This window comes from Marmota monax, unplaced genomic scaffold (assembly GCF_021218885.2).
Source record: "Marmota monax isolate L192 unplaced genomic scaffold, Marmota_monax_Labrador192_F-V1.1 WCK01_AAM20220418_F8-fsc00021, whole genome shotgun sequence".
In the NCBI taxonomy this organism is placed as follows: domain Eukaryota; kingdom Metazoa; phylum Chordata; class Mammalia; order Rodentia; family Sciuridae; genus Marmota; species Marmota monax.
The window spans coordinates 12186790-12206806 of record NW_026695228.1 but is presented as its reverse complement, the minus strand read 5'-3'; the positions used below and the strand labels follow the sequence as shown (position 1 = coordinate 12206806).

General features: G+C 42.6%; 1 protein-coding gene across 1 annotated transcript in view; it reads left to right on the top strand.

Annotated features, from left to right (window-relative positions):
- Positions 1 to 20017, top strand: part of Scn11a (sodium voltage-gated channel alpha subunit 11) — an 85376-nt gene that overhangs the window by 11662 nt on the left and 53697 nt on the right. Inside the window, exons 4-11 of the mRNA XM_046436944.1 lie at positions 5613 to 5741; positions 7199 to 7293; positions 9122 to 9295; positions 10738 to 10804; positions 15117 to 15258; positions 15842 to 16039; positions 16862 to 17035; positions 19885 to 20014. Coding sequence (XP_046292900.1) covers positions 5613 to 5741; positions 7199 to 7293; positions 9122 to 9295; positions 10738 to 10804; positions 15117 to 15258; positions 15842 to 16039; positions 16862 to 17035; positions 19885 to 20014 — 1109 coding nt within the window. The remainder of the gene's footprint in view (positions 1 to 5612; positions 5742 to 7198; positions 7294 to 9121; positions 9296 to 10737; positions 10805 to 15116; positions 15259 to 15841; positions 16040 to 16861; positions 17036 to 19884; positions 20015 to 20017) is intronic.

The window sequence follows — 20017 nt, the reverse complement described above, 5'->3', positions numbered from 1 at the left end:
CTACCATGCTCAAGAAGGGATTGCTCTGTCTGGGGCTTACAGCCTGGCCACTGCAGTGGCTGTGGGTGCTGGGGATTTCTTCTTTATTTTATTATATCCAACCTCCTGAGACCCTGATCTGCTCTGAATGTCCAGGTTTAAATTCCAGTAAAGTCCTCCTGCTTTTTTATCGTTGTTGTTGTTCACCCACTTTGCTGAGAAGCTGCTTTTCTGCTTTCTTGGTTTCACTCCATGGTGCAGCCAGAAAAGTGACCTCCTTTATTCTGCCATCTTGAAAACCTCCTTGAAGTTTTCTTTCCTTGATGTGGCTTTGTCTGGTGTGGGTATCAGGGTGATATTGGCTTCAAAGAATGCATTTTGGAGGTTTCCTTCCTTTCTACTTCATAGAATAATTTGAGGAAGATTGGCATTAGTTCTTTCTTAATGATCTGGTAGAACTCAGCTGAGAATCCATCTGGTCCTGGGCTTTTCTTTGTTGGAATATTTTTAATTGCTGCTTTGATCTCATTGTTTGATATTGGTTTGTTCAGGTTTTTCTATATCCTCAGGGTTCCATTTGGGTAGATCAAATGTGTCTAAATATCTTTCAATGTCTTCTAGATTTTCCAGTTTATTAGAGCTTATATCTTCAAAATTGTTTCCAATGATCCTCTGGATTTCAGAAGTGTCTGTGGTAATGTCTCATTTTTTTCATCTTTAAATTTATTGATTTGGGTATTCTTTTTCTTTTGGTTAGTTTGGCTAAGGGCTTATCAACCTTATTTATCTCTTATTTATTTATGCTTTGTTGCATTGATCCTTTATATTTTTCTATTCAGCCTTATATTTTCAATTTCAACTCTGATCTTGTTTCCTGTCTTCAACTGATTTTGTAATTAGTTTGTTCTTCCTTTTTTTAAGTCCTTGATATGTAACTTTAGATTATTTGGGATCTTTCTAGTTTTCTGTTTTAATGTAGGTGCTCAATGCTGCAAATTTTCCTCTTAGAATTACCTTTTACTGTCCCAGAAATTCTGTTAGGTTGTTTCTCTGTCCTCCTTGTTGTCATATTTGCTTTATCTCTCTCTCTCTTTATGATTTGGATGACTTCCCATATTTTCTGTGTTTTGGAATGCTTTCTAAAGCATGGCAACGAGCCATTCTGAAGTGTGGAGAGACGGAGAATTATTCAGTAAAATAACTTGTGTTTTCAAATCTTTTTCTGAGGGTGAGACAGGATATAAGGAATTAGAATGGGAAGGGATTAGTTTATTAACAGCTTTTTCATTTTTCTTAGGTAATTGGGCTTTATTTAACTTTATAATTCTTCTGAATATTTTGCTATATCCCTTTTCTCATCTATCATTATGTTCATGGGCATTCTTTTTTTGTGTGTGATTCAATTTCCCAGGGATTTGCCAGTTGTTTGTATTCTTCTAAAACTGGCTCTTAAACTTGATTTTACAAGACAATTTATCTTTTCTTCCACCTTCTTTGGTTTTCTTCATCATACATTCATTAGGATTTAATGTTTTCTAAAATATGACTTTGAATGTTTAATTCATGCATTTTTCTTCTGTTTGCAAATAATGAAAATATTTGCAGGAGTCATGCTTTTTTTGGTAAAACTTTGTCTCATAGAGTTTAATGTGTGACATTTTAATTTTTAATACCTTCTAAATGTCTTTCGTATTTTTTGTTTTTCCTTGTTTTTTGACTCAGTTCCTTGCAGATGCCTTTTCTGGGATGTTGATAGTCGTACTCTGGAAGTTGTACTTGGAAAATTTTAAGTATTGCACCATTTCCCTCACATTAGTTACCCCTCTCTTTCAGATTTTCTAGTAATCAGAGACCCACTGAGGTGTAGGCATATGTAAGAAGCATCTTGTGAATGGAATGCTCATCTAACATTTACAAGATTATCAAGGCCATGACTCATTTACTGTCTCAGGCTCAAGGGACTTGGTTTTGTACACAGGTATAAAAGCATCCATGTTAGAGGTATGACATGGGATCTGTCTGGCTCCTGTTAATGCCTCATGCAGGAGTGGAACTGAGGACTCCCAGACCTTGGAGGCACTAGTGAGAAGATGAACTATCCTCAGGAAAGGGGTTATGTGAGTGAGGTTGGGTGCTCCTGGGAAAGATGAGTTGATCGCTGGAGACTTTCCCGCCAGAATCTGGGTGATGCTTATTCTCACTTACATGTTTAAAAAGTGCTTTTATTATCAGATGGTTCCACAGGTTTATAATGAGAATTTGGGAAGGCAATGTCCAGTCACTTCCACACTACCATTTTTCTGGGCTGCATCTGGTCTCTTTTATATAATTCTAGTGGTTTCTGGGGCATGAGTCAGAGGTCAAGCTTTGACTTCAAGGTGTGATCTGGTCTCTTTGTCTCCAGGAAATTCTCCTCCCACTTGCATGGGTCTTCTATGGATCTCTCTCTGCTGCTGAGTAGGACTTGGAATCTGGTTAAAGGCCAATCAGATTAGGGACTGTGCCTTGGGAAGCTCATGGATTTCCTGGGAATAGAGACCATCCTGTCAGCATCACTGGGGAACATGGTCAGATTTGTGGTCATGCTAGGAGCTGATTGAGAGTGTGGATGCTGCAGCTGGCTGCTTACTGCAGCTTCCCTGGAAGCTGTGGTGGTGAGTGGAGCAGGACCTGCAGAGGAGACAGCGCTCCCACAGCAGTGGTTTGCCCTGCCCAGCACTTGTGGTGAGGTGCAATGAGCTCTCTTTACGGGAAGCAGTGGTCCAACTGGAAGCTAATTTGCTTTAAGGTTGTTTTCACCACTGAGAGACCCATAAGGCAGAGAGAGGAAAGAGCCCTTGTCTATCTGTGGGAAAGCAGCAAGGCAGGGCCAGGGGTGAGCGTATAGCTGCCACTTTCCCCAGCAGCACTGGGTTAGGCCGTGACTGCCTGAAAGTGGGCGTGGGAGGAGGCCATCAAAAATATCCTCAGATAAAGAGGCCTGCAGCATCCTGCTGGTGGGCATGCCTCTACTCTGTGTTGGATAAGTCATCTTGGTCTTCCTGGTCAAGCATCAGTTAGAGAGGAGATCAATGGGGTACAGGACATGGGAGAATAATGGTCAGGTAAAAGTGGTAGCTTAGGGCTGCTGTCTCATTTGCTTTAGATCTAGATGAGGACTTGCAAAATCCCACAAATCTGCAATTATAACCTTTTTTTCCCCCAAAACTATCTATACCTTTGTAAATCACACTTGAAGTTAAAAGCTATTTCAGGGCAGACATTATTTAATCTGATGTGTTAATTTGTCACCAAAAGATGAGCAGCTCAGAAAAGGCTGAAACAGAGAAGAACTCTTGCCTGTGGCAGCCTCATAACCATTTCTGCTTTTATATTTGGCCACTTTGGGTTTTTCAGGTTGCTAAGACCTCTTCCTTTAGCTTGGAGGACAATTCGTAGCTAGATATTCTGCCAGGAAAGGCCCGCTTCTTTTGCTCTGAACCAACAGGCTGTTTGATTGAATTGATTGCTTCAGTTCCCAAAGTGTGTTTGTGTGTGTGTGTCTGTGTATGAGTGTGTAGACTCAGCATTTTTGACAGTTTGCAATTATAATTACAGAGAAGATCTGGGTGTGATGGCACATGCCTATAATCCCAGCAAGGCCCTAAGCAACTTAGCAAGACCCTGTTTATAAATAAAATATAAAAAAGAGTTGGGGATGTGGTTCAGTGGTTAAGCATCCTTGGGTTTAATCCCTTGCACTGGAAAAGAAAATAAAAGGAAAGAGGTGTGGGGGGCTCTTTTGGGAGGTAGCGGAAGAAAGAGAGTAAAGCATGATGTAGGAATTAGAAAAGAAAATGAAAGACTCAGTATTTTTTTAAAAAAAATTGTGGTAAAACACTACAATATAAAATGTACCATATTAGTCATTTTAAGTGTGCATTTAAGTGGAATTAAGTACATTCATCTTACTGCACAACATTACTAGCATCCATCTCCAGAATTCTTTTCTTAAAACTGAAACTCTATTCCCATGAAACATCAATTCCCCATTCCACCCTTCCTCCAGCCCCTGGCAACCACTATAGGTGCCTCAGTATTTGTTCTTTTGTGACTGGCTTATTTGGACTTAACATAATGACTCAAGTTTCATTCATGTTGTAGGTAAGTCACGGAATTTTCTTCGTCTTTAAGTTTGATGAATATTCCATTACATGTATGTCCCACAGTTTGTTCACCCATTCATCTAGAAGGATCTTTGGGTGCTTCCACCTCTTGGATGTTGATGTTGCTATGAATGTGAGCATGCAGCTATTTCTTTGAGACCTTGATTTTAATTCTTTTGTATCTACCCAGAAAAGAGATTGCTGGATTTTATTACAGGCCTATTTTTAATTTTTTAAGGAACTTCTATACTGTTTTACAATCCCATCAACAGTGCCTCAGGATTCTGATTTCTCCACATCCTTACCAAAACTTGTTATTTTTAAAATTGTTTTTAATAGTGCCATCCTAATGAGTGTGAGATAATATTTGCTGTGGCTTTTAAAAAAATAATAAATAAATTAATTAATTAATTATAATTAGATACATATGACAGCAAAATGCATTTTGATTCATTGTACCTAATAAATAACTAGGTTATTTAATTTGTTTGTTGTTGAGCTATAGGGTATATTCTGGATATTAACCCATGATCAGATATATTATTTACAAGTGTTTTCTTCTATGAACTTTTGTCAGGTCTTACACTTAGGTTTTTAATCCATATCAAGTTAATTTTTGTATAGAGGGTAAGATAAGGGTCTAACTTAATTCTTTTGCTATGGACGTTAAATCTTCCAAACACCATTTGTTGAAAGATGGTATTTTTTTTTCCAGTAAAGAGTATTAGCACCCTATTGAAAATCATTTGAACATAGATATTAAGGTTTTTCTCTGGACTCTGTATTCTATTCCATTGGTCTATATGTCTGTCTTTATGTCAATACCACACCATTTGGATTACTGTAACTTTGCAATAAATTTTAACAAGAGCAAGTTGGAGATTTATAACTTTGTTCGGCTTTTTGGAGATTATTTTGGCTATTCAGGGCCCTTGAAATTCCAAATGAATTTTAGAATAGATTTTTATATTTCTGCAAAAAAAATGTCATTGGCTTTTTGGTAAGGATTGCATTGAATCTGTAGCTCATTTTGGATAGTACGACATTTTAACAATATGGAATCTTCCAATCCATGAGTACAGGATGTGGGGAGACCCAATTTTTTGCCTGGTCATATGCTCTCTTCATTGTTCCCTCACAGTTGTCCCCTTCTGTATGCCAGAGTGACAGCTCTAGAATGGCAATGACAAACTATAACCTCCAGATCTAGGGCCCATGTTGGCTGACACTATCCTCAAGAAGATAGCCATTGAGCCAGACACTGAAGAGTAGCCAGACATTGAAAACCTAAATACTAAATACTAGAATTCTAAATACTAGAATTTGCTTGAAGAGCTTGGCTATCTGAACTCTGATTTGTTGTAGACCCAAATATTAAACATCACATTAAAATGAAATAAAATACCAAGGCCAGATAAGACAGATGGACTCCTTGCTTTTCCCATCACTTATCGTGCTCCCTTGTGTGCTGGATGACTTGTTTTATAGATACATCTTCACTGCGATTTATATTTTGGAAGCCGTGATAAAAATATTGGCAAGAGGTTTTATCCTGGATGAGTTTTCTTTCCTTCGAGATCCGTGGAACTGGCTGGACTCCATTGTCATTGGAACAGCGTAAGATGTTTAAAATTTTTATTGGAGACTTGGGGTGGGAAAGAAGTCCCTCTGCTTCTCTCCAGGCTCTGTGTGGATCCATGTGAGTGACTGAGGTGGCTTGATAATGCTTAGAGCTCTGAGTGTAGTGGTGATTGGCCCTGAACAGTGCGGTGCCCCCAGTTGGTTGGAGGCCGGGAGGCACAAACCCTATACCAATCCTCCTATTCTTCTCCATTCAGCCATTCATGCCATATACTCCCCCACATCAGCCTCTTATGGGCCAAGCCCTGGGCCAGATATGTGTTGATAACAATGAAAAAAAAAAAGCATGATTCTCATCTTCATGAAGCTCACAGTCTAGAGGGGGAGATGGACAAGTAGTGACCATTACAATCTGAGATAGGGGCTCTGCATCTATAGAACTATCAGAGCATATGGGAGGAAGGAAGGACTCTAAAATTTATCTCTGGCTACTGGGAGGTCACAAAGAGTTTCACCCATATTTATTTGTAGAAGTTTATTTATTTATTTATTTTTGGTACTGGGAATTAAATCCAGGGGAGCTTAATCAGGGAGCCACTTTTCGATATACATATATTTTTAGAGACAGGGCCTCACTAAGTTGCTTAGGGCCTCACTAAGTTGCTGAGGCTGGCTTTGAACTTGTAGTCTTCCTGCCTCAGCCTCCAAAGCCAATGGGATTGCAGGTGTGCACCACCATGCCCAGCTACTTATAGAAGTTTCATAATTTTTTGTTTTTAATGTTTATTTCCTTGGTCCACTTGTGTTAATTTCTGTGCATGGCAGGAGGTGATGGTTGACGTTCTTCCTGAAGGAGAGGATACTGATGTGGCACTAAATAATGAGATGGAGTCAGCAGTATTAAAAAAAAATTAAGAAAAGTAACATCTCATTGCTAACACAACAACTATTAACCTAACATTATGTATCTGTGCCAGACATTGTGTTTAGTACTTTGCATTTATTTTCCTATTCATGGTTCCCAAAATCCCTTAGAGGAAGGTGTGATTATTTTCAGAGTTTTGTGTTTGAAGTTCAATATTGACATATTCTTAGTCATTGAAAGTTGGTAAAACCCAACAGTTGAGTGTAGACTCTGAAGACAGACAGCCTGGGATCACATCCAGGTTTGGCCATGTAGGGACTGGGAGACTTTAGCAAAGTACACTGGTGCCTGGAATTTAGTAATCAGTCAGTAAATGTGAAGAAATCCTATTGTCCATGCATGTGTGTAAAGATTAGCTAAGAAGAGGCTCCTGGGCAGGTTGTGGTCCACAGCAATGAGCAGGGATGTTGCCAGGTTCTGTGATGATAGTGGTGCTGGGAGGTTAGGTTGTGGATTTCCCATAGGTGGGTGCAAGCCCCAGGCTGTGCTTCCTCTGGCCTTGGTGGAGACAATCGGTGCAGCTGCTGGATTGAGCAAGCCCAGGCTAACCCTGTGTTCTGTCTTTCAGGATTGCATCTTATTTTCCATTTGGAAAAATCAATCTGTTGTCCCTGCGTACCTTCCGAGTGTTCAGAGCTTTGAAGGCAATTTCAGTAGTTTCAGGTAAGTCACTCTGAATTTCAACACGGGTTCGTATCTTTAAAAATTTCAAAAATGTCATCATGGAAACTAGAATCAAACAAACCTGGCTGGACACTTTTATTTGATTGTTCAATCAATAATTATTGACATAATTATATATCTTTCCAGGTGCTATGCTAGAATGCTTAGGATCTACCGGTGAGAAAACAAAGACCCCTGCCCTCATAGAGTTCATGGTCTAGAGTTGGGAGTGGGGAGACATACAACTGGTATTCTCCAGTTCCATAAGTAAATTATGCAGCAGGTTAGAACCTGCTATGTGCTACAGAAGGTAAAAAGGAAATTTAGACATCACAAGGGCTATGGGAAGTCACAAAGGTTAGGGGAAGCAGATTATAACTTAGGAGTGGTCAGTGTCATTGAGAAGGTGAGAGGTGAGCAAAAATTTGAAGGCGGAGAGGAGGAACATAAACGGATATATTGGAAAGAGGGTTTCCAAGATAGGAACTAGCCGGAGCAAAGATGGAGGTACAGCAAGGTTGTGGGTGGGGCTGGAACAAGGTGAGTGAGGGGCCAGGTGGAGTTGGGAGTCACAGAAGTGAATGGGAGGCTCAGAGGCATGGGGAGGACTTGGATCTGGCTCTGAAGAGATGGGAACTGTGGCGTAGAGAACAGAATGTAGGAAGCCACAGAGGCAGGAAACCAGGGAGAAGGCATGGTAGTTACCATGGAAATATGCTTCTCATCTCCTGCTGCAGGGAGCACAATTAACTAAAGTCCCAGCTGTCACCCCTCTGGAGTCACCACTGCATCCATGCTCATGCCAAGATCCCGCTTGCCCTGCTTGGCGGGTGTGCTAATTGTGGCCCACTCCTGAAGGATCTGGGATCCTCTCATGGCTCAGGGTGCCCCAGCCTCTGGCTGAGACTCATCAGCAGCACTGAGTTTCTTCCTATCCAATCCCACTTCTTTCTGCTGTCTTAGATGTTAAAGGCTATATGGAGTCTGAAGTTTGTCCCTGCAGACTGCTGCTCCCTCTCTGTCCCCTTTCACAGGCATTTCCCCTCAACAAATCTCTTACACACCTGATCCCAGAGTGTCTGCTTCTCAGAACCCAAAGTGGCACAAGTGTCCATCTTTCAAGCAAGGGACAGTGGTACTTCAGGTCAGGTGCTGGGCATAGAGGTGGTGGACAGTGTTCAGAGTCTATCAATTTGAGTGGAGAAGCCACAGGAGTTCCTGACAGGTCGATTGTATGTGTGGTGTGGGCAAAAGAGAGGCGTGAAGGAGGACGCTAAAGTTTTGGCCTGAGTGGACAGATGGAGTTGTCATTGACCGGGATAGAGAAGACCGTGAGAGGATTGGGTCTGGAGGGGAGAGGTTTCGGATGTTTTGTGATTGGGATGTTGGGAGACATCCAAGTGGAAGTCTCAAACAGGCAATTAGGTACATGAATCTGGAATTCCAGTCTGACTGGAGCTATATTTTGGGAATTTTGGGGCCTATAGATTTTATATAGGTTTTAAAGCCATGAAATCTGCTGAGATCACTAAGGTATGGGCTCAGATGGAGACCAAGGCCTGAGCCCCAGGTCACCACAACTTTAAAAGGGAGGGAGAAGAAGAGGAACCGGCAAAAGAGATGAGCAGGAGACACTAATGAAGTGGGAGGGAAACCATAGATGGTCCTCTGGAAGCACAAGAATCAAGGCATCAGGGTCCCAGGCCAGGCCACTTTCCAACTCCAGTGCACAATTTGACAGTTTCCAGGGTTGTTCCCGCCTTACTCCTGGCCAGGTCTGGCCTGGAGTGGGAGGAGCTCCACCCTCACCTGTCCTCCTCCTCCTCAGGTCTGAAGGTTATTGTGGGGGCCTTGCTGCGTTCTGTGAAGAAGCTCGTTGACGTGATGGTCCTCACCCTCTTCTGCCTCAGCATCTTCGCCCTGGTAGGTCAGCAGCTCTTCATGGGAAATCTGAACCAGAAATGTATCAGGACCAACTGTACCCAAAACTTTGAAACTAATGGTAAATATCCCACCTTTCACTCTTTTGTGCATAGCTAACTTTTATTGATCCCCAATCATGCCACCCTGCAAAGTTTGCTCTTAGGAACAAGGGAGGGTGTCATCCATCCAGGGTCTCACTTAAGGATAGTTTTTTTTATTCGTTCTTTTTAGTTACACATGACAGTAGAATGTATTTTGGCAGATTATTCATACATATATTATAACTTATTCTATTTAGGATCCCACTCCTGTGGTTGTACATGATGCAGAGTTACTCTGGCCATGTATTTAAATACAAGGACAGGAAAGTTATGACTGATTAATTCTACTGTCTCTCCTATTCCTGTCCCTCTCTCTTTCCCTTTTTTCCCTTTGTTTAATCCAATGGGTTTCTATTCTTCCCCCCCCACACACACCTCCCTTGTTTGGGTTAACATCCACAAATCAGAGAGGACATTCGGCCTTTGGATTTTGGGGACTGGCTTCTTTCACTTAGCATGGTATTCTCCAGTTCCATCTATTTATCAGCAAATGCCGTAATTTCATTCTTCTTTATGGCTGAGTGATATTCCATTGTGTTATATATACCACATTTTCTTTATCCATTCTTTCATTAAAGGACACCCAGGTTGTTTTCATAGCTTGGCTATTGTGAGTTGAGCTGCTATAAGCATAGACATGGCTGCATCACTGTAGTATGATGTTTTTAAGTCTTTTGAATATATATTGAGGAGTCGAATAACTGGGTTAAATGGTGGTTCCATTCCACGTTTTCTGAGGAATGAAGATAGGTTTCTTAAAGAATTTGCCCTTCTTTGGGATTTTCTAGAGAAGGAAAAACCCAAAGCACATCCACAAGAGCCATGTCCACTCTATCCCCTGCCAGTTAGATCTCAGCCCACTTCTTCATCATGGCCTTTTTTTTTGGATGGTGCTGGGGATTGAACCCAGGACCTGTGCATGCAAGGCAAGCACTCTACCAACTGAGCTATATCCCCACTTTTGCAGAAGTGTTCGCAATGCCTGGATTTGGTAAAAAAGAATCAGCAACTTCCAAACCTCCTCCTCAAGTATCTCCAATATTTCTTTCTGTGCTCACCCTCTGCACACTGAAGTCAACCCTACATCTTCTCCATGTGTCCTGAATTTCAAGTGGCTACACTCTTTCTGCATTGGTCAAGGACAGAGTCTGTGCCCAGCCCCCTGCCACCTCCACCACACCTGGCCCTGCCCTGGGTTGGTCCCTGGCTCATTCACTGTTGTGTGTATATTCTTCCTTTCCCTCTTTTTCTCTTGCTCTTTCCTGAGGGCTTAAGACTCAGTTCCTCTCTGGACACCAACTTTGATGGTTTTAGAGAATTCAGAATCATCTGTTTTCAAAAGTAATTGGGTGTATTTACTGCTCTTTTTTATTTTAGTACTTTTTAAAAAATTATAATTTATGGCTTTTTCTTCTCTCAGAATATTGCTTTGAAAAGGAAGAAGATTCCAAAGAACCCATGTTGTGTGGCAGCTGGTTTGGCAGCAGGTAAGGGGTTTAAACTCTCCCCCCACCCCCACCCCCAAGCACCTCTGGACCTGTGGAATGATGTGGCAAATAGTCTTCATGTAATGACTGGTAGAAACAGTGAGGAGAGTTCTCAAACAGTGCCAATTAGTTCCTGTGTCTAAGCAAAGTTATTTCCTTACTTATTTGCTTCTTTTCTTGGGACAGGATCTTGCTAACTTGTCCAGGCTGATTTTGAACTCAGGATCCTTCTGCCTCAGCCTCCCGAAGAGCTGGGATCACAGGAGTGCATGACCAGGCCCAACTTGCATTATTCAATTGAAAGTTATTTCCAAGTGTTCACAACAGGTTTTCCCCCAATTATGTTGAATGGGTAGCTCATAAGAAATCTACTAAAAACTTAGTGACATTTAACTTGATGGAGTGGATATCAAGACTTTCAAGGGCTTAAAGAAGTCATGGTGGAGAACCACATAGGACTTTGTTTGGTGCCTGCTGGCATTGCCTCGGTGCAAGACTGTCTGAGCTCGCTTCTCTTGGCTGCTGAGCACGCTTCTCTTGGCTCCCAAGCACCACTCCTCTCACTGCAAATGCAGTTGCTTGTGCATTTACACACACTCAGCTCCAGAGTTGGTCACCCTCTGGCCTATGAGAAACCCTTTCTTCTAAGGGCTATGGTGAGAAGTTCAAGTCAATGAAGATTTACTGAGTGTATTTCAAATTAAGATAATATGCAAGGCCCTGTAATGAAATAGATTACATCCATTCCCATATATCAAATAGACATCAGGCCCCACAGCATCTTATGGACAGAGCTGCTGTACTCTCTTGAAATTGACGCCTGCCAGGGAAGATAGACATAGAGTAAATTCTACAAAGTGTGATGTGTGTTGCCAGGGAGATATACAAATGCTGATATATGACAGGGGATGGGGCCCTTTCTGGGGAATTAGGGAAAAGTCTGTCACACCACTTACAAGATGCAACAGGCTTGAATCTAATGTGAGGTTTACTGAGCTCCCTAGAATGGTCCCCGTCAGGACACTCTACCCGCAGTGTCCTCATGTTAACCAGGGATCCTTAGCTTGCTGCAGATAATGACTCTTTGGCCTCTCACCATGCAGGACAGGTATGGATACTGTAGGCAAAATTCAAGGTGAACTGTGTCACCTTGACCTACAAAAGCAACAGCCTTGGTTTCCACCTGGTCTTTATGATGTTCCTGACTCTATGTGTCAGACACTGCTCTCTTAGTCTAAGCTCAGGAGTTTGATAATAAACCAACTTCTAGTCTGTGACATCCTGTGCAGGTCATAGTGCATTAGTTTCTGGGGAGCTGGTACTCTGCAAAGGCAGCTCTGAGATCATCTTCTCAGACAGGCCTCCTCTGGCAGGCCCCAGGGGTCTCCAGGCTTTGCTCTCTGCTGCATTTCTGAGGATGAATTGACCCAAACCCAAAGTGGGAGTGGGAGGTCCTGGTAGGTGGGGTGAGAGCACCCACTTCCCACAGTGGAAACAGCATAGTAGGAGACCTCAGCATGCAAACACATCAGGGAGCACATGAAGCCCAGCAACTGGTCAGGCAGAGGGCAGGAGAGGAGGCAGGAGGAGAAATGGGAGCCAACTGTTCAGGGCCTGGTAGCCTGTCAGTGCCAAGGATTTGGCCTGAATCACAAATGAAACAGGAGATGTAGAGAGGTTTTAATATAGGACAACTATCTGTGTAGATTTTTTAAAAATGGCTTCTGTGTAAAGAATGGAAGGAGAGAGTAGACGAGGAAGTTGCTCTCAAGACTATATGAGTACAAGTGAGAGTCATGAAGCTGTACCATGGAGATGAAGAGAGATGGATGGGTAAGGTCACGGTGTGCCTTGGTGGCAGAGCATGTGCCTAGCATGTGTGAGGAGACCCTGACTTCAATTCTCAGCATTGAAGAAAAATTTTTTTTTAATAAAAAAGAAAAGAAATCAATGAATGAGTCCCAAAGACATTTAGGGGGTAGAAGAAACAGGACTTGTGGATTGAAGGGGACGGTGGTGTATATCAGTGACTACAAATGCGTGTGCATCTGTAAAAGATGGAAGGAAGAGCAAAGGAGAGAGAGCTTACACAAGCTTCCATTCCCCGCGTGGTGCTGTTGGCTGAGATGGGAACGTGGAGGGACAGGCTCAATCACCTGGTAAGTTGATAGGAAGGTGCGTCCAAAGAGGAGGAGATAGGCAAATGGTGACTGGGAAATGGGGGACATCAAGTATGGTGTGACCATCCTCAATAGACTCCTGGAAGTTCGAGGGCACTGGGACTTCATAGCATTTCCCAGTGAGGGCACAAGGGAAGCCCTCCTCCCCAGGTATCCTAAAGCCAAGCCTAGCCCTCAGGACATCCCACTCCACCCACCAGCAAAATTCCCAATCAGTTTGTGAGAGCCGCCACTGGACAACCCAGGCTCACCATGACATCGGGGGACAGGCTTTGACAGAAAGAAGATTCAGAAAAAGAAACAGAACAAGTGGCTATGGACAAAACAAGAATTCAGAGAGCTAAGTGGGTCTTTAAAAACTTTAAGTAGGACCCTTGGTGAAATTAAAAGAGATGTACTGCATACCTAAAACTGAAAATGGCTTGTTAAGAAAAAGGAACAGTCAGAAAACTAGAAATTAATTAGAAATTAAGTGTGATTACAAAAAAAATCTACAATGGAGTGTAAAAGATGAAGCTGAGGAGGCAGCTCAGATGATAGAAACACAAGACAGAAACAGAAAATGTAAGAATAAATATAAAAAAAAATAAAGAAGTTCTAAACTTTTGACTAAGTAGGAATTCCAGAAATAGAGGACAGAACAATTAAAAAAGAATATTAACAACATCAACAACAAAAAAAAAGCAGGGAATTTTTCTGGAACTTAAGGATGTAAGACCCTTGGTGCCCATGAAGTTCCCAACACACCCAAGAGAAAAAGCCCATGCCAAGTGCATTGTCCTGGTATTTCAGGATCTTGTGGGCGAAAGATCTTAAAGCCAAAAAGGAAAAGAAAGTCACCCACAAAGACACCAAAGTTGAAATTGGTATCCAAATTCTCAGCAGAAGCACAGGATAAGAGCTAAGCGATGCCTTCATATTTCTAAGGGAAACCCATTTTTAACATGAAATTCTATCAATCGATTGTGAACATGGGATGACAATGTTCATACAAAAAAGTAAAAGGTCACTCAGTCTTCTTAAGAAGCTACTTTTTCCAGAAAAACGAGGGAGTAAAACTATTCAGCCTGCCAAAGCCAAGGAAAAAATGTCTCCACTCAGGGGAGCCATTGGCATGAGCCACAGTATTTTCCTGGGATAAATGATAGAAGTAGTGGTGAAGTGGTGTGGGATGGTGGAGAGCTGACCCTCACCCACCAGGGCGGGATTCTGATACATCAAATATCAATGTAAGCAATATATTTAGAGGTACAATGTAAAAGAGTTAAAAGTCATTGAATTGTAGTATGTGCGAATGGCACACACATTTCATTACAAGCTCTTTGGTGAATGGAGTCTTTTAAAATTATGTGACAAAATGCTACATTTTCTAAATATTAAGCAAATGCATACCTTTGTAATCCCATGGATATATTGAATGGTGTGTGCTATGGTAAAATGGGCAAAGACCACTGGGCAAAGATATTCATTGCCTAGATGTTTGTAAAAGCAAAAGATGATTAACCTTTAAAACCCAAATATTCATCATTAGCAGAGCAGTAATATAAATCATAAGATGGTAAGATCTGAAAAAGCATGATACAAATCTGAAGAGAAGGACATATTCCCCTGTATGCTAATATAGAAAAATCTCCAAGCTGTATTATTGTAAGAGAAAAGCCAGATGCAGGAGACTATTTAAGGCATGCTCCCCTTTGTATTGTGTATTTGTGTGTATGTGTGTGTGTGTGTGTTTCTGTATTCAGAGAATACTAGCAGGTTGCAAAAGTAACTGTTAAATGCTGCTAGGAAATAATCCTTGAGGGACTGGGGACAGATGGACACAATGTCATTGGCCCTTTTATATTGTTTAATTGCTGGGTCACTGCACTTAATTTTTCAATGAAAAACTTGTTAATATGAATTTATTGATCAATCCATTGGGAAAAGAAGCCCATGAGCAGCCACAGGAGGGTGAAGCCGGGAAGGTGTGGCTGGCAGAGGGATGGACGGCCACTCTACAAATACTCCCAACCCTCCTCCAGGGCTTCCTGGCGTGAGCCAAAGTCCCTCTGAAGAACCACGTCCTGGCGGAAGGAACTGGGCTGTGGGGAATGTAATGCCTTCTCTGATCCCTTGTTTCCAACATCTAGATCCTGTCCCAACAACTCTACGTGCAACCACACCAGAATTAATCCTGACAGTAATTATACAAATTTTGACAACTTTGGCTGGTCTTTTCTTGCCATGTTCCGGCTTATGACTCAAGATTCCTGGGAGAAGCTTTATCGACAGGTTACCTATTGATAGTCTCTCTTTTTCCTCCCTTCCCTTTTCCTCCTGTGTCCGTTATTTACATATTTATTTATTGGAAACCTACCATCCATCCCTATTTTTGTCATGGATTCCTGATGTCTTTAGTAGCTGTATTACTACATTCTGCTTTAGAAGTGCTGTTTGAAATTTCAAGAAAATTATAAATGTGATATTTGGAAGAAGAGCACAAAATGAAACAAAAACAGAACTAAAAACTCTTTCTATAAGTATTATGGCTCTCCAGACTTAATATTGCTGGAAGTTCCACCACTAGTGCTCTCTTCTCTCTCTCTGTCTCTCTCTCTCAAATATAAAAATTCCATTGAGAAGTCAAAAATAGTAAAGTCACTGAGGGTGGATGTATGCATGGCACCTCCCTCCTATGAGATGGGGTATCAGTAGGTACTGGGTGGCTGGGAGGCTGCAGAGGATGTTAAGGTAGCGGAGCCACCCAGACCTAAGGAAAGAACTGTTGTCTGTGGCTGTACCATCTTTCTTGAAGTGATGATCACTCTTCTGTGGAAGAGGCTTCAGATGCAAGCATATGCTCTGTTCCTTGCAGACCCTGCGCACCTCTGGGCTCTACTCAGTCTTCTTCTTTGTGGTGGTCATCTTCCTGGGCTCTTTCTACCTGATTAACTTAACCCTGGCTGTTGTCACCATGGCTTACGAGGAGCAGAACAGGAATGTAGCTGCAGAGACTGAGGCCAAGGAAAAAATGTTTCAGGAAGCCCAGAAGCTGTTAAAGGAGGAAAAGGAGGTAGGGGTATGGGAGGTCAAGACTGTGGGATCTGCACAGGGCAGCAGAAGGACCCCAGAGGCAATGTGACCTGAGGTTCCAGGCTGCCTTGGTCCTGGCCTCAGTGCTTTCTCCACCTGTGCTTTTTTGAGAGTGTAAGCCCCCTGAGGTCTGGTTGTGCTGCTCCCTCTCCAGGTGAGAGCCCTTGAGACTGATGCTCTTTGACCCTTGTAGAATATGTCTCAAATTATAGGCTGGAAGAGACAATTTATGAAAATATAAATCCAGACTCTCTTCCAGGCTTTCTTGTGGAAATTTGGAGACGTTTTGGTTCAGGGGCTTTATTCGGGGGTAGGAGGGGGATCTGGAACAACAGTCCTGATGACTCTCCTTTGCTGAAAACCCCTTCATTCTCATTGTTTCTCTGCTGTCTTTACATTTTCCAGTTCAATGCCAAGATTTTCCAGGGCAGGGACTTGTTTTATACGCCTTGTCATTCTCTACAGAGATGTGTCAGAGGGAAGTCCACTCTAAGTCCTTCATATCTGCAACCTCAGGCATAAGCATTGATTGAGTTCCTAGTGCATGCTGGACATGGGGTAAGGGTTAGTGACAGAGATGTGAGAGTCAACCGCACATCTGACATCTGCAATCTCTGCAAAATATCTGGACATGTTTTCCAGATAAACAAGGACGGAGATGGCATATTCCAGAAAGACAATGAGCAATCTAAACGATGCATCACTACCATGGGAGGGGGGATGCGACGGAGGCTGAGGTCATCTGAACTGTTTTATGGGGAGGTATAATGTGTTGGTTAATTGCTTTTGTTCACTTTCTAAGGCTCTGGTTGCCATGGGGATTGACAGAAGTTCACTCAATTCCCTTCAAGCATCGTCTTTTTCCCCAAAGAAGAGAAAGTTCCTTGGAAATAAGAAAAAGAAGTCCTTATTGAAGAGAAAGTCTAGGAAAGACAAAACTTCAGGATCAGATTCTGATGGAGAGGCTCCCTCAAATGTAAGTCTGGTCCAAAGGATTGATAATACTGGGGGAGGGGAACAGGTTCATGGACCATCTAATTGAAGGGATCCACTCATTCTTCATTTCCTCATTTATCCATTCATCCCTTTGCACATACTTTCATGTATCTACATGTCTATTTAATTACTCATTTATTTATAAACACCTCTTTAAGCTGTTTAGAGTGTTTCTTATTTGCCTGGCACTGGAGTAGGTACTGGAGATGCACGGTTCCTACTTGTGTGTAAGTGTGGGTCCCTCTGGAGCAAAACCAAAGACATTAGGTTGCAAGTAGATTGTTTGGAAAGTCATCCCAGAGAGATGTTTTTCTTCAGTCCTCAGGGGAGAACTCCGAGGGAAAGTGCAGAATCAAGCCAGTTAACACTGAAGGTGGCTGGAGTTGAATCCCTCTGGAGTGAGGGTGTTAGAATACATGAGCACCCACTTCAGTCCATCTTTGGTTACAGATTGCTGGAGACTGGAGACCATTTCCCTGTACTTCTGACTTGCTGTATCCCCTAGGGAAGAGGGAATTTGAGTCCCCAGAGAAAGCCCTTTAATATGGTCCAAGGGCATATGGAGCAACCCAATGCATCTGCTTCCGACAACCAACCCAGACTTGGCAGGGAGCTGGAGGTGGAGGAAGGAAGAGCAGTGGGTCAGAAAAGGGTTCCCAAAAAACAGTACCTCAGCTGAAAGGGTGATGAAAGGAAGAGAGAAGCATCCTTCTCTCTGGGGAGAGGGTTGTGTGCAAGGCCTAGAAATAAAGATGAGCAGGAGAACAGGACCCATTAGAACACTTTCATGTATTTGAATGTGTAAGTGTGGTTGTGTGTTTGCATGCACATGTGTATGATGAGGCAGAGATAATAGCAAGAAGCTGTAGTGGTAAGAGGGGATGATCACAAAAGGCCTTGAAAAGTAAGCCAGTGGGTTCACCCTTTACACTGAGGGCAAGGGGTAAGAAGCCCAGAAATATTTTAAGCAAGGGTGAGATGACCAGAGGCACAGTTTTCAAATGCTAGATGCATTGAAGAGAGGAGATGGGAGGAGACAGGACTAGAGGCATTGAATTAAGAGGTTGCTATAGCAACCCAAGTAAGAGATGATAGGAGTGAAACTATGGTTAGGGCAGCGAGGATGAAGGATGAACAGACTGCATGAAAAGTATGCAGAAAAGTATAGATCAAGTCTGGCAATTGAATTGAGCAGAGCATGGATGTGATGCCTGACTAGGTATCGGGTAGATGACTCAATGGAAGGTCATTTACTGAGAGGAAAAAAACTTGATTTGGGGGTGGGAAAGATGGCCAGCTGAGTTTTGGATGTACCAATTTAGAGGTGCCCATGGGACATCCCAGCAGGGATGTTAAGTGGATAGTGAGTGTGTTATACAGAAAGGAGCCAATAAGGGAATATGTAGTAGAAAAGTCACCCTTATCATTAAGGTGGATGATGTTAAGACACGGCTTAATTAGGAAGAGAAAAATCAGAAGAGGAATATGTTGAAGACACAATCCAGGGAAGCATGGCAAGAGTCACTCTCCTGAGGTGGACAGAGGGAGGTGTGGGTAGAAGGTTCATGCCTGATGACAGGGTGATGAAGGGAGCCCAGGGCCCTTGCAGAAGTAGCTAGAAGGACTCCATCCACCGCTGCAGTGAGTCTGTGCTGCAGAGATGGGGGCAGGGGCTCGTGATTGACAGATTTCTTCTATTAGATAATGATATAAAGAAAAGACTGCAAATATGTCCTTTAGTATTTTTAAAGTTTTCTCCTCATTTCACAAAACACTAGACAAAGACCCAGACACCTTAGATGAATCATCCCTCCCCCCTTAACAAGAACTGGGAATAATTATTGAAAAGACTCTGGTTGGTCAAAACTGTGGGCAAATAAGCCATTCTGGATACTGAGTTTTCCTGAATAACAGAAGGTTTACATCCTTTGATCTACAGTGACTTAAGAATTGTAGGTAAGATGGAAATCAACAAGCCCTTGTTCATAGCTTGAGAGAGTGCTTGAGATTCGGTATACAGATTTTGTGATATTTAATTGGACTGTTTTTTTGTTGTTGCTTCTGGAGATCGAACCCAGGGCCTCCTGCGTGCTAGGCAAGTGCTCAGCTACTGAGGTACAATTGCTAGCTGGACTGTTCTTTTTTGTTGTTGGTACTGGGGATTGAATCCAGGGGCACTTTACCACTGAGCTGCATGCATGGTAGCTCAGCCCTTTTTATTTTATTTTTGAAACAGGGTCTCACTAAGTTATCCAGACTGGCGTTGAACTTGCCATCCTCCTGCCTCAGCCTCCTGCATCGAAGGGGTTTATGGCATGCACCACTGCAGCCAGCTTACTGACTATTCTTTTTAGTGACTGTTTTAAAATCTATTTAAGCAACCATTCAAAGAACTTCACTATATGGCCCCTATCCACTTTTGTAAATCTATCCCCAACTTCTGCCCTTTGCAAACATTGTTCCCCAATTAGACATTTTACCACTTTCATACCAGCAGCCATTCCTCACTAGCTTTTGTAGAAATTTGCCTGCTCTTTGTGGACATTGAATAAAGCCCAAGGTAAAATTTCTGTCGGTGGAAATGAGCAGGCAATAAGAAATATGAGTGGACAAACCGTGTTTTTCCGATCTGTTAAATATGGCATAAGGAAAGTGAGCATTTGGCACGCCTTGAGGATGGAGTTAGTAGACCTTCAGAAATTGTTGAGCACCTTCATTGCATGTAGCACTGAGACAAAGTAGTTTGTAAAGTTTTGGAGAGGAGGAACGCCACCCCCCCCCCCCCCCGCACCCCTGCCTTCAGAAGGTCCACCATGCCTTCTCTTACAGCCACCCCTTCTAGAGCAAACCAAACGATTGTCCCAGAACCTGCCAGTGGATCTGTTTGATGAGCACGGAGACCCCTTCCAAAGACAGAGGGCACTGAGTGCTGTCAGCATCCTTACCATCACCATGCATGGTA